At 43.2% G+C, this 14,414-nt stretch overlaps 1 protein-coding gene across 1 annotated transcript in view; it reads left to right on the top strand.

The window, feature by feature from the left end:
* Positions 1–2,891: 2,891 nt before the first annotated feature.
* Positions 2,892–14,414, top strand: part of LOC141078118 (oocyte zinc finger protein XlCOF29-like) — a 62,524-nt gene continuing 51,001 nt past the window's right edge. Inside the window, exon 1 of the mRNA XM_073564956.1 lies at positions 2,892–2,929. Coding sequence (XP_073421057.1) covers positions 2,892–2,929 — 38 coding nt within the window. The remainder of the gene's footprint in view (positions 2,930–14,414) is intronic.

Raw genomic sequence — 14,414 nt, 5'->3', positions numbered from 1 at the left:
TTCCTAGATTTCTGCAATCACTCGACTTTATGTCTGTACTTTTATCCATCTCGTTTCCTCTTGCGGAGAGTCTGGACTGTCTTACTGAGACAGAAATATATATGAAGATTTAGAAATACCCCAACAGTGTATACTGGTGTATGCTTCAAAAACATTTCCTTTTTTCTACTTTTTAGATTGTTGTCTAATCCATACTGAGGCTGTGAGTGTCTTTGTCGTACTCCGAAAATAAACACGGAGATTTTAAATGTTTAAACTCTGCTATATATACCTGTTATCCGGAGATACTGTACCCTTTCTCAACTTTCTGCAATCTTATCGAATCCATACTGTGCCTGAGACCATCTGAGTCTGCCTCCTGATTACAGATGAGTGGTGTTTGAGTGGAACTGTTGGCCAAGTTCAAATTCTAGCTGTTTTGGGCGGTGTTAGATCCGTTCGTCGAACTACACTTTGATTAAAATTCGGCTGTTCGAGTTTCCGTTCGAGAACGTTTCGTTAAACAAAAGCGTATCTTTTTTTCACATTAATAATGGTTTTCAATGATAATAGACAGTTTTAGGGCATAGTAGCGGTGTCTGGTAGTCAGTGGTGTACTACACCTGTGAAGGAGCTACACTGTGTGTGTTTCTAATAATTTTTTAATATTGTCCTGAAAATCCCTTACGGCCTAGTAACTGTGTCTGCTACTCAGAAGAGGAGCCCACCCGTGAACCGAGCTATGCCGCCTGTTTATGAAAGAACCAGTTTTTGACTGCATTTACACCACTTAATACTTTGGGCCGAGTAATTGTGTTTGCTACTCAGCAGAGTTGGCCACCCGTGAACCAAGCTATGCCGCCTGTTTATGTAAGAACTGTGTGCTACTCAGCAGAGGAACCCAGCTGTTAAGCAAGCTACAGCACCTGTGGTTTGGACAGTTAAATTTTTCACATTCTTTCTGGAATGCCGTTTAGGAATAATTCCGGAATTACGGTTGACTTGCACTTACTGGGAAATGCTTGTTCGCGGGGAAGAATTGTAATCCCAGATCCCCATCACTAACGGGGTTCAGCGTGTTATCCACACCTGTAAGCGATACACGCTGGTCCTTTCATTGTAGCACGCGTGCAGCCCCGGACATGTAAGGGCGTGACAGACCTGTTATTGGCCGATCTCGTATGCCAGAGCCTTGCGTGTCCCTCTAGTAAGCTGGACGCGGACGCGGGGGCATGCCTGAGTCTCGTTCGTTAACAGAATTAAGCTTGCAATCTGTGCAGCTTTTTTGTGGATGGCATGGTTGAGGTTGCCCGTGTTGAGTCCAATTAAGCCGCAGGCTCCACTCCTGGTGGTGCCCTTCTGGACATTCCTTTAAGGTTCAGCTTTGCAACCATACTGCCCCCGGAAACCAAACACTATTCCTGACAGTGACATTCTGGTCAAAGAGCGCGATGACATCACGTCTGTATGCCCTCTGCCTAAACAGTGCAAGTGCAGAGAGATGGAAGATGGGGAAGACGAGGGGTCCAGAGTACAGGGATTCCCTAGCGAGGAAACTTTTTGTTTTAAAGGTTGGGAGCAATTTTTGGGGAGCACTATACTCTGGAGAATGATAGATGGGGCCCACCATACACTGGAGCATTCCAAAGGTGGACATCAGTCACTGGAGCAGCATTTACAGGGCCCATTATGCACTGGAGCATTAGAAATGGGGCCCATTATATATGGAGCATTATTTGGGCCTATAAGACACTGGAGCTTCATCCATGGTGAACAACATATACTGTAGCATTATGTGGAGCTCATGATATACTGTATCGAACATTATATGGGACCAATGATTCTGTATGGAGAAATATATGGGCCTCATTACTCTGTATGAGGGACTATGCGGTGGCCATAATACTGTATGGAGGAATATACTGTCTGTTTTTGGAGCTATTGGAGAATTTAAAATGGATATCAGTCATGTGATGTAAGAAGTGAAGTATTTTTCATTGTACTATACCGCTATTTCTCTGCCGTGTCAAAGGATCATGAATTGTGGCATGTGTTAAAGGGGCGCACTGACACTCTTTGGCCCTGGGCCCATGAAAATCTGGAGCCAGCCCTACCCCCCCCCCACAACTTTAGCCAAATAACCCCCAGTTTTCAATGCCTAACTATTATTATAAAGTAAATTAAGGTTGACAAGCTTAAGGAATAAGAATTGTTGTTTTTGGCATTAAAATGGGCACTGTAGGTGTGTTTCCTGTCCTCCACTCCCTGCCGACTTTTCTTCCCCATTGACTTACGTTGGGTTACGTGTTTCAGTCGGCCTTCGACTTTTCACAATAATCGGCCGATTTCGTTCGACCCGACTTTTGCGAAAGTCGGGTTTCGTGAAACCCGACTCGACCCGAAAAAAGGCAAAGTCGCTCATCTCTACTTCTTACCCATGGTCTTACGAGACATTATACCTTAGTTCATAATAAAGATTTTAATAAGTTACAAATTATTCCTATTGATCATATCCCTACTCATATTCCAAATAGGATTCTGAAATTAAACAGGAAACAGGTATATTGGATCTATAAATTAAGAAGCCTCAAACCACAGGGTCTTCATGAGATCACAGAGGTTTTTATTTAATTTATTAATAGAGGTTGTTATATGCATTTATTTATATTTTTTTGATATTTCTGGATGTCCTTTAATATTTATTTTCCTATGGGAGTTTATAAGGAATTTCACCATGAAATACCTGATGATTATTTAATTGTTATAAAAGATCTTATTCATGTTTTATAAGGGAAGTATTTTTAATGTGTCTTTAATATAATTATTTCCATCATACTCCTTTATGTCTAGTAAGCCCTTTAAATTTAGAGACTTATTAACTATAAGCACTCCACAGTAATAGGATTAAACCGATGGTGCTGCGGTTAGAAAATGGGATGAGTAACGCCAAGTAAGTATTTGTCCCCCTTGTTAGGTGTTCTTGGTCCTTCCTGATACATTTTACACCATAATTACATATAGAGCGTCACTCTCTCTTTTTCCCACAGAGCGGGTAAGGGAAAGCCCTAAACACTGTTTTATCAATTTTTTCTATTCTATCTCCACTCCAGAGAAATAGTAGTTCTACAGAGCATTAACCCTCTCCTCTTTCCGGACTGTCTGTGGACCCCAGTACAATTATAAAAATGATTACTGGTATATATATGTATTTTTCTAAGTTTGTTAATATTCCTCTCAGAAATATTTGTATAGAACCAATCATTCCTTTGTCCTAAAGAAATCATCCCCTGACATGATTTGCTATCCTCAGGTGGTGTTAATAACGCTGCTGAAGGAGTGATTTTTTAAACTTTGGGATGTGACTTACACCGGTCGCTGTATAATCTGACTCTGTGCGGGAGATGTAACAGCCGTGTGGTATTGGGAGAAGCGCCGTGTGCTCCTCCTGCGGTGCGATCCTGAGCGTAATATTGCAGGTGTGGAGCACATCGTCCTTCCCACTCTGCCACTGAGCTTTTACAGATGAGTGATTCCCTTTTTTTTATAAGCCGAACCTGAGATTTAAAAAAAAAGACTATTATTTTTTTATTAATAAAACATTTATTTTTAATTGATTAAAATTTAGATCCTTCAATTTAATGTTTATCTAATGGTTTATTTCATCCTATGTCTCTTCCACATCAGATCCACTTGCAGGAGCCTGTTAGTATAGCCGTGTGGTCTGATTGTCGGGCGGCAGAGCTGGAGGAAGCTGAGGCGTATCGCTAGGAGTTCATGTCCGAGATTTGCTTTTCTTGCTCAGTATATCTGTGTTTTTTAATTTTCCTTTTGTTCAACAACCTGTGAAATTAACATAGACAAGTCAATATAAGAACAGCTTCTAACTCTTAGGCTGAGTTCACACGTGGCGTTTTTTTCGCGTTTCCGCGGCGGTTTTAACCGTGCGATTTTGCCGCAAAAAATAAGCATCCCATGCATTCCTATGGGATTCTGCAATGCTGTGCTAATGCTGCGGTTTTTACCGCGGCAGAATCGCTTCGCGGTAAAAACCGCAGCATGCTCATTAATTTGCGGAATCGCGGCGATCCCGCACCTATAGGAATGCATTGTTCCACTTACTTCCCGCATGTGGCTGTGCACACCATGCGGAAAGTAAGCAGAACATTTGCGGATGGTACCCACGGTCCGGAGGAGAGGAGACTGTCCTCCGGGCTTTGGGTACCATATCCCTGTAAAAAATAGAATTTAAAAATAAAAAATATTGTTATTCTCACCCTCCGACATCCCGCGCAGTCTTCCCGCTTCTCTTCACGCTCTCGTTCCCAGTAGTCCTTTGCGAAAATGCCTGCGATGGCGTTCGTTCTCGCGGGATCGCGAAGTCTCGCGGTCATTCGCGCGACGTCATCGCGAATTACCGCGAGACATCGCGATCCCGCGAGAACGGACGTCATCGCGGGCATTTTCACAAAGGATTACTGGGAACGGCTGCGCGGGACATTGGAAGGTAAGAATAACACCATTTTTTATTTTTTTTTACATTCTATCTTTTACTACTGATGCTGCATAGGCGGCCTCAGTAGTAAAAAGTTGGTCACACTCGTCAAACACTATGTTTGACGAGTGTGACCAACCTGTCAATCAGTTCTCCAAGCGATGCTACAGATCGCTTGGAAAACGCTAGCATTTTGCAAGCTAAATACACTTGCAAAATGCTAGTTTTTCCACGGGAAAATCGCGGGAATTTAAAATGCGATTTTCCCGCGGACTGGAATTCCGGAATTCTCGCGGTAATTTCCGTGAGAGTTCCGGTACGTGTGCACTAGGGTGACCGCAAAAAATCGATGTCGGAATTTTGTCCGTCTGGACCCCACAAAACGATTCCCCTTTCCAGATATTGAGAGAGCCAAAATTTGAGCTCGATCAAACGACGTTAACCCGTGCCGCTCGTCGCTCAAAGTTTGAAAAAATCCAAATTGAGGTATTTTAAGATTTAGGTATTTTGCATAGTCTGTTAGACTATAAAGAATGTGACAACAACATTGCAGAAATAGCCCTGACCAAATTTTCGAACCATTTGTGGTATTTGAATGCATAGTTGGTGGGATTATCGTTTTTTGATCCCACCATTACAGACAATGAAAAGTTGTTAATGGCTAATAAATTGCTCAGTAGCACAGATGAACCATCAGAGCACGCTAGGGTTGTAAATCCAAAAGTTAGGAAAGAAAAATGAAGAGAGGTAGGAAGTAACCGACTTTAACGACCTTCTGACAAAAGATGAAGAACAAAAGCAATATGTCCTGCAAGTTGTAAGCAAATGCCGAGCATTATATTCTGACGTTTCAAAAACTACTTTAACAAAAGCTCTAGAATAGATTAGATAACTATGTAAAATTATCAACTCATGTAGGTTAGCGTGCTCTGATGGTTCATCTGTGCTACTGAGCAATTTATTAGCCATTAACAACTTTTCATTGTCTGTAATGGTGGGATCAAAAAACGATAATCCCACCAACTCTGCATTCAAATACCACAAATGGTTCGAAAATTTGGTCAGGGTTATTTCTGCAATGTTGTTGTCACATTCTTTATATTCTAACAGACTATGCAAAATACCTAAATCTTAAAATACCTCAATTTGGATTTTTTCAAACTTTGAGCGACGAGCGGCACGGGTTAACGTCGTTTGATCGAGCTCAAATTTTGGCTCTCTCAATATCTGGAAAGGGGAATCGTTTTGTGGGGTCCAGACGAACAAGATTCTGACATTTTTTCCCCCCCATATGAGATCCGGTCACCCTAGTGTGCACTTAGCCTTACTATGAATATTTATACTGTCTGCTAACTATGAACTTTGACACGTGTCATCTGACTGGAGCTCATTTTTTTAAATCTGTGTGTACTTAATGCACCACCTATGTATGCTTCATGTGGTGTTTCCTGATGAAGAGGTTCAAAAAAACTTTGAAACGCATAGAATAAACCACTGTCAAACGTTATTAACATTCTGGAAGTTCATCATTTGGGCAGCGCGGATGAAATCCATGTATTCCTTTGCAGAGTTATGGAAACTATTGAAGCAGGCCAAAAGTAAAAAAAAATGTTTTTAAAAATATTAAAAAAATATAACAGTTCAAATCCCCCACCCTTTCGCACCATTCAAAATAAAACAAAAGAAAAATAAAACATACACAAGTTTGGTATCGCCGCGTTCAGAATCGCCCGATCTATCAATAAAGAAAGGAACAACCCGATCACTAGACGGTGTAGTGAGAAAAAAAGTCAGAATGCCAGAATTAAGGTTTTTTGGTCGCCGCGACATTGCATTAAAATGCAATAATGGATGATGAAAAGATCGTATCTGCACCAAAATGGGATCAATAAAAACATCAGCTCGGCGCGCAAACAATAAGCCCTCACCCAAACCAAGATCATGAAAAATGGAGCAATTTTTTTCCAACAATTTTTGGATTTTTTTACCACTTAGATACAAAAGAACTGAGACCTGTTTGGTGTCTATAAACTTGTAATGACTTGGAGAATCATAATGGCAGGGCAGTCTTTTAGCATTTGGTGAATATGGTAAAAAGAAAATCCAAAAAACGTTGTGGAGTTGCACTTTGTTTGCAATTTCACCGCACTTGGAATTTTTTCCCCATTTTTGAGTACACGATATGGTAAAACCAATGATGTCGTTCCAAAGCACAACTTGACCCGCAACAAACAAGCCCTAAGGCTGGTTTCACATTTGCGTTTTTTAGCGCTGGAAAAAAACGCATACGTGCGCAAGCGATTTTTCCCCTATATTTAACATGGGTGCGCATACATGCGCGCTTGTAAGCGCATGTATGCGATTTTCATGCGCTGCATTTTTTTGGGGTGTGCGTTGGTATTTTCCAGACGCTGCATGTTGCATTTTTTGGCCCTGGAAAAAAGCGCATGCGCACGTATGCGCACGTTTTGCGCTAAAAATGGCCATTATAGCCTATGGATGCGCATACGTGCGCACTGGCATGCGCAGGTATGCGATTTTTTAGCACTGCGTTTTTTGGGTGGTGTCCACTTTTTATCCTAGTTAGAATCTTCTAAAGTCAAAAAAAAAAAGTCTATATAAAGGAGGTGCCTGCCAAAACTCTGCCACTACTACACTGAGAGATTGAAGAGCAGACAGTCAACCAAGAACCCATTATATCAGCGAAGAATGTGAGTATATTACATTATATGCCTGTCCTTTTAAATTATGTATGTACTAATGATTTTTATTATTTTTACATGCAGTATGTCTTCAGAATCAGAGTATTCCCCATCGCGGCAGGAATTGGCGCAAGCAGACCGTGAGGTGATTATTTTCGTGCATCTAGTAAGTATATCTGCTGCTTCTCCAAATCTCTTACGTTTTTTTCAACTTTCTTAAGACATCGTCATCATCATCTGCGGACGGCACTAGTGAGGGCGAAGAGCAGGAGCAGCGAAGCCAAGTCCCGGTGGTGATACGGAATGTAAGTATCAAATGATTTGTAATGTTCTTTATTTTTTATCTTCTATTTTTACTCATTTTTTTGTTTCTTTTTTTGTAACTTTTTATTCAATTTAAATTTGATTATTCTAATGAATGTGTTTTGTCTAGGTTCCACAACGGGATGAAGACGTCTACCTGGATAATGAGCAGCTCATCAGCCTGGTCCAGGAGCGTTCGCCGTTGTGGGACAGCCGTGACCGGCTGTACAAGGACAATGTGGTGACCCGGCGGCTATGGAATGAGGTGGCCGCAGCGTTGATGGATGGCTGGGACAGCGCCACAGCATCCTCCAAAAAGGCGTTTAGTGAGTATTTCCCTGCTCTGTATTGTGCCGCAGTGACTGTTGTCCTTGACGGCACTGTTGGGTTTCGTGCTAGGCGTATTCTAGCAGGAAACCCAACAGTGTCATCGGGGTCTACAGTGACTGCTTTGAGTATTGTATTGCTAGATTGTGCCGCAGTGACTGTTGTCCTTGACGGCACTGTTGGGTTTCGTGCTAGGCGTATTCTAGCAGGAAACCCAACAGTGTCATCGGGGTCTACAGTGACTGCTTTGAGTATTGTATTGCTACATTGTGCCGCAGTGACTGTTGTCCTTGACGGCACTGTTGGGTTTCGTGCTAGGCGTATTCTAGCATGAAACCCAACAGTTTCATCGGGGTCTACAGTGACTGCTTTGAGTATTGTATTGCTAGATTGTGCCGCAGTGACTGTTGTCCTTGACGGCACTGTTGGGTTTCGTGCTAGGCGTATTCTAGCAGGAAACCCAACAGTGTCATCGGGGTCTACAGTGACTGCTTTGAGTATTGTATTGCTACATTGTGCCGCAGTGACTGTTGTCCTTGACGGCACTGTTGGGTTTCGTGCTAGGCGTATTCTAGCAGGAAACCCAACAGTTTCATCGGTGTCTACAGTGACTGCTTTGAGTATTGTATTGCTACATTGTGCCGCAGTGACTGTTGTCCTTGACGGCACTGTTGGGTTTCGTGCTAGGCGTATTCTAGCAGGAAACCCAACAGTTTCATCGGGGTCTACAGTGACTGCTTTGAGTATTGTATTGCTACATTGTGCCGCAGTGACTGTTGTCCTTGACGGCACTGTTGGGTTTCGTGCTAGGCGTATTCTAGCAGGAAACCCAACAGTGTCATCGGTGTCTACAGTGACTGCTTTGAGTATTGTATTGCTACATTGTGCCGCAGTGACTGTTGTCCTTGACGGCACTGTTGGGTTTCGTGCTTGGCGTATTCTAGCAGGAAACCCAACAGTGTCATCGGGGTCTACAGTGACTGCTTTGAGTATTGTATTGCTACATTGTGCCGCAGTGACTGTTGTCCTTGACGGCACTGTTTTTTTTTTTTTCAACAGTGGACAAAGTCCGAACACGTTGGCGTTCGATCAAGGACCGCTTCAACAGTGATGTTCGTGCTGAGGGCCAGGTTCGCAGTGGATCTGCGTCAAGGACCAGAACTAGATACCGTCACTATCACGCGTTGCAGTTCCTAAGACCGGTCCTTGCCACAAGATCGTAAGTATTATACATTTTGGGTTTTTATTTTTATTAATCTGTGTTTTTCTAATCCACAGCTGATGCTTCTTGTAAAGGCATGGTAGTAATGATTTTCCTTTCTTCCACAGCACCTGGAGCAGCACCCTGCAACCTGGCCCTGGAGCGGTCCTTCCTCGGACGTCCTCTGACCCGTCCCAGCCATCCGACAGCCAGGAAGCACCTTGCAGGTCAGCCACACACACAGCTGGTGACCAGGAAGCTGGGCCATCAGGTGTTCCCCTGTCCCAGGTCTCTGCCACTGGTTATGCGGGCACTACCCACCAGCGGCAGAGGGCCTTGGACAGGAATGTCTTGCCCGAGTTTATGCATTTGAGCGAGACATTTAATTCCAGCCTCAAGTCACTGTCCGACAGAGTTGAAAGCGGTTTTGCACTCATGGAACGTGGTTTTAACCACTTTGAACACCGCTTCAATTCTGTAGAACAGCGCCTTGACCGTCTGGAGGCCAACCTCAACAGACCAGCACACCATTTTTTTAAGTAAGATTGAAAAGGGCATGGCGGAACACCTTAGTCCTGATCAACAGCTGAATGTGCTGCAGGCCTGCAACAATGCTTTCTTGCAGGCTATGCAGCATAATCGGTACGGTCAGCAGTCAGTGGTGTCCTTTCCACCTGTGCCACCATTGACTCGCTTCACCTCACTACCGACTTGTGCTGCATACCACTGCACGGACACCTCTATTCAAAGCCAGGACACCCACCGTTACACCACCACAAGTCTGAGTGCAGCTGGTCACTTCACCGACACCACCATGGCAAGCGCTGCTCCTGTCTGGAGCACCACCGCCAATCCCATGCATGCGTGGAGCTCAGCCACCACTAGGCAAACATGGAACAGCCCTGCCGCTACAACAACATGTAGTAGCCCTGCCACCACCACTCTGCAAACCTGGGCCATCACTGCCGCCACCAGTCCTCCTGCAAGGACGAGCACTGACAACGAAGAGCAGCATCAGCCACCTCAGCAGCAGCAGCCAACTCAGCAGCAGCAGCCACCTCAGCAGCAGCCGCCACCTCAGCAGCAGCAGCCACCTCAGCAGCAGCCGCCACCTCAGCAGCAGCAGCAACCACCTCAGCAGCAGCAGCCACCTCAGCAGCAGCCGCCACCTCAGCAGCAGCCGCCACCTCAGCAGCAGCCGCCACCTCTGCAGCAGCCGCCACCTCAGCAGCAGCAGCCATACCAGCAGACGGGGGACCTACATTCCATATTTGCCCCTACTTCAAGGCGAAATCAATCAAGGCGGGCATTGGGCCAAAGTCGGTCCAGGCACACAAGCCTACGGCGACATGCCATTACAACTAATGTAACTGAACAGATTTCCTCTCCTACAAGTGTTCCAAGTTTAATTCCCTTAACTGGACTACCTTCCCCCACAAGTTTTGTTGCCCCTTCCCCTCAAACACCGTCTTCAACTGCAAGTGTTGCATATTCCCTGCACACCCCCAAATTGAAACCATCTGCCCCCAAACGCCGTAAAAAATAATTTTTAGTTTTTTTTTTGTGATAAAAAATAAATTAACATTTGTGGTTCACCATTAATAAGTTTCATTAATGTTGTTTGCGCCGCTCACACACACTGATGGGTAAATACATGTTAAAAACCAACCCAAGGCCTAGTATAGTCATATGTGAAATAACACGGACTAGTATAGTCATACCAAGGCCTAGTGTAATAACTCGAGTTTTACCAACTTGGATCTGGTTTCATGAAAAACAAACTGTTGAAACTTGTCTTAAAAATAAGTTTATTTCTATTTTCACCAGTTTGTTTTTTGTGAAACAAGATGCTAGTTGTTAAAAATCGAGTTATTACAGTAGGCCTTGGTATGACTATACTAGGCCGTGGTATTTCACATATTACTATACTACTAGCCCCAAGGCCTACTATACTCATATTTGAAATACCACGGCCTAGTATAGTCATTCCAAGGCCTAGTGTAATAACTCTAGTTTTACCAAATAGAATCTGGTTTCATGAAAAACAAACTGTTGAAACTTGTCTAAAAAATAAGTTTCTTTCTAGTTTCAACAGTTTATTTTTTGTGAAACAAGATGCTAGTTGGTAAAAATGCTAGTTGTTAAAAATCGAGTTATTACAGTAGGCCGTGGTATTTCACATATTACTATACTACTAGCCCCAAGGCCTAGTATACTCATATTTGAAATACCACGGCCTAGTATAGTCATTCCAAGGCCTAGTGTAATAACTCTAGTTTTACCAAATAGAATCTGGTTTCATGAAAAACAAATTGTTGAAACTTGTCTAAAAAATAAGTTTCTTTCTAGTTTCACCACTTTGTTTTTTGTGAAACAAGATGCTAGTTGTTAAAAATCGAGTTATTACAGTAGGCCTTGGTATGACTATACTAGGCCGTGGTATTTCACATATTACTATACTACTAGCCCCAAGGCCTACTATACTCATATTTGAAATACCACGGCCTAGTATAGTCATTCCAAGGCCTAGTGTAATAACTTGTAATGGAGCAGATTACATGAGCAGATTACATTCATCCACTCAATGCTGACTTGTATTCCCCATGGACTTTCATTGGGGTTGGGTTTTGAGGGTTGTGTTTTGAGAAAATCACATACTTTGTTTTAAACTAGTTGCACAATTTTCTCTTGAAAAAAAATGGTTTCCTGATTCATGGCCTGCAGCTTTGCTCATTCCAATATATTTCACGCAGACTAGCAATGCTGCATTTTAACTCGTATGTGTATTTACCTGCCCAGGTGTGTGAACATAACAAAATTCAGTTATACATGGGAAGTTTTTTAATTAATTGGAGTTTAAAAAATATAGTGCACTCAGTAATGGTATCAAATAAGGATTTTTATTACCGTAAACAACAACATTACACCATTTCATCTTGCCAGTGCACCCGTCCTACATCAGAAATAAAGTAGGCCGCAAATTGGTCCCTCATTTGGCCAACTTCAACGGATGACCTGAGAGTGTGCTGAGTGAATTCAGGCAATGGGTTAGGAGCATCATCGTCCAGTTCAAAGGTCGGGTGCTCTTTAGCCATCACAAAGTTATGTAGAACCACACAGGCCTTCACCACCTCATCGACTGTTTCAAGTTTAAGATTAATGGCCGTGCCCAGAATTCGCCATCTGGAAACAAGAATCCCAAAAGCACACTCGACAGTTCTTCTGGCCCTGGTCAGCCTGTAATTAAAAATTTTTTTGGTGTGGTCCAAGTCCCGGCTGGAGTAGGGTTTCAGTAAGTTTCCGCACATTTGAAAAGCCTCTTCGCCAACAATTACAAAGGGCAGTGGCGGAGCTTCGGTGTGAGGAAGAGGCCGTGGCATAGGGAAATTAAATTGGTTGCCATACAACCTCCGGCCCATGTCTGAGTTTTTAAAAGCCTGCGAGTCATTACCACGGCCAAATGCTCCAATGTCCACTGCTACAAACATACATCCGGCATCCGCAATTGCAATGAGTACTATTGAAAAGTACTTTTTGTAATTATAGTACTCAGATCCCGTTCTTTGGGGTTTGATGATCCGTATGTGTTTCCCATCAACAGCTCCCAAACAGTTGGGAAAATTGCATACTGTCCAGAATTTGTCAGCAATTTCCATCCACTTTTCAGCGGTGGGCAGGGGCATAAATTCTGGGCAAAGAACATTCCAGAGAGCCCGGCAGGTGTCAGCAACAATTCCAGACAAGGTAGAGATTCCAATACGGTACTGGAAGTGTAGTGAGGATAGGGTTTCTCCAGTCGCCAGGAATCTGTGAACAGACAAAGAAGTAAAATTAATATTTATGTATATTATTTTTAAAAACTATAAAAAAAAATATTAGTACATTCACGAAAACTAATTACCCAAGTTTTTGAATACTAAATTTACAAAAAAAAACATCAGACCACACCCCTTTGTTTTTAAAACATACCGTAATGTCACCAGTAGCCGTTCCTCAGGAGGAATCGCACGACGGAGCTGTGTGTCCTGTCTCCGGATGGATTGTTGGACACGAGCAAGCAAATCCATGAAACTTTCGTGGGACATCCGGATATAATCAGTAAATTTCTCCGGGTTTGCACGTAGCTCGCTGTAGAGGGTGTGGTATGCCCCACGGCTCTCCCGGAGTTCAACAATCGGATGTATCCACATACGCCGCCGTCTTCGCTGCCTCTCTCTCTTCCTTTGTTCATTGCAAGCAACTGCATACGCCTGAGCCATCGCGATGTCCAAATCCAAGTTGAAGTGAAAACTCTTCCAGCGCAGATCCATGGTCACGAGAAGAATCAAGCAAATGTGAAGAATACTGTAGACAGGGTCTATATATATTAACATACCACACCCACAATGAAGTCCCATTGGTCTTGTGTGTTGTTGAATGGTTGTTTTTTCTTTTTTGTGGGGTTTTTCCAAAATCTGTAAAAAAACGCAAACGCACAAAAAACGCATACAAACGCGCAAAAACGCTGCGTTTTTTTCCTGCATGCGCATTAAAATGCTGGAAAAAAACGCAGTGTTTGTATGCATTTGTATGCGTTTTTTTAATGCGTTTTTTTGCGGGAAAAACGCGCTGCAAAAAAAAGCAAGTGTGAAACTAGCCTAACATGGCCATACTGACGGAAACATAAAAAAGTTATGGCTGTGGGAAGAAGGGGAGCGAAAAACAGAAACGCAAAAACGAAAAAGGGCAAGGTCTCTAAGGGGTTAACAAACCCTATTTTTCCTTCCCCAATCTCCTCCTTAACCCTTTCTCCCCTTTATTCTGCCTCTCTCTTTCATGACTGTACATTTCTCTTTTTTGCTGTTCTTTGGTTCTTCTCTGTATTACTGGGTATTTATAATCTGTCGCCCCTTTTTCTTTACCCCATTAATGTAAATAAATCCTTAATAACAACTACTTTACCATAAAAGGCGCCCGCTGTGCGCCCAAGGCACGCGGCTGATCTGTGCGGATTTGGGTCTTTTTCTTCTCTTCTATGTGTCTAAAATCGCAGGTAAAAACTGCAGAAACTTTATTAAGTGCAGAATCAAAGCTTTTCTGTCCTCTAAAAAGCGCAATAAAACCGCGGCTTCACATCTGCACCAAGAACGCATCAAATAAGGGGAGAAGATCGTTATTGTAGATGGTGCGGATCCTGCAGAAAACAAAAAACACCGTATTTCTACAATGTGTGAACACGGCCTTACAGACACAAATAAGCCGGGTGTCGTATAGTGACGCTACATAAAGAGGAGAACGTTCTGGAGGCTCCGACTGTGAATGACGGCACAAAAAATAATCCCCAGGTCCCACGCACGCTGGACCAGAGAGCCATGAATCCACCTGCTCATCTCTAGTCCCAACTGTCCCAGATACAGCGGTCAGTCCCGGA

The sequence above is a fragment of the Dendrobates tinctorius genome, unplaced genomic scaffold, assembly GCF_039654945.1.
Source record: "Dendrobates tinctorius isolate UK_male_01 unplaced genomic scaffold, ASM3965494v1 ptg000504l, whole genome shotgun sequence".
In the NCBI taxonomy this organism is placed as follows: domain Eukaryota; kingdom Metazoa; phylum Chordata; class Amphibia; order Anura; family Dendrobatidae; genus Dendrobates; species Dendrobates tinctorius.
Note: the sequence above shows the minus strand (reverse complement) of the source record. Positions and strands in the feature narration are given on the sequence as shown.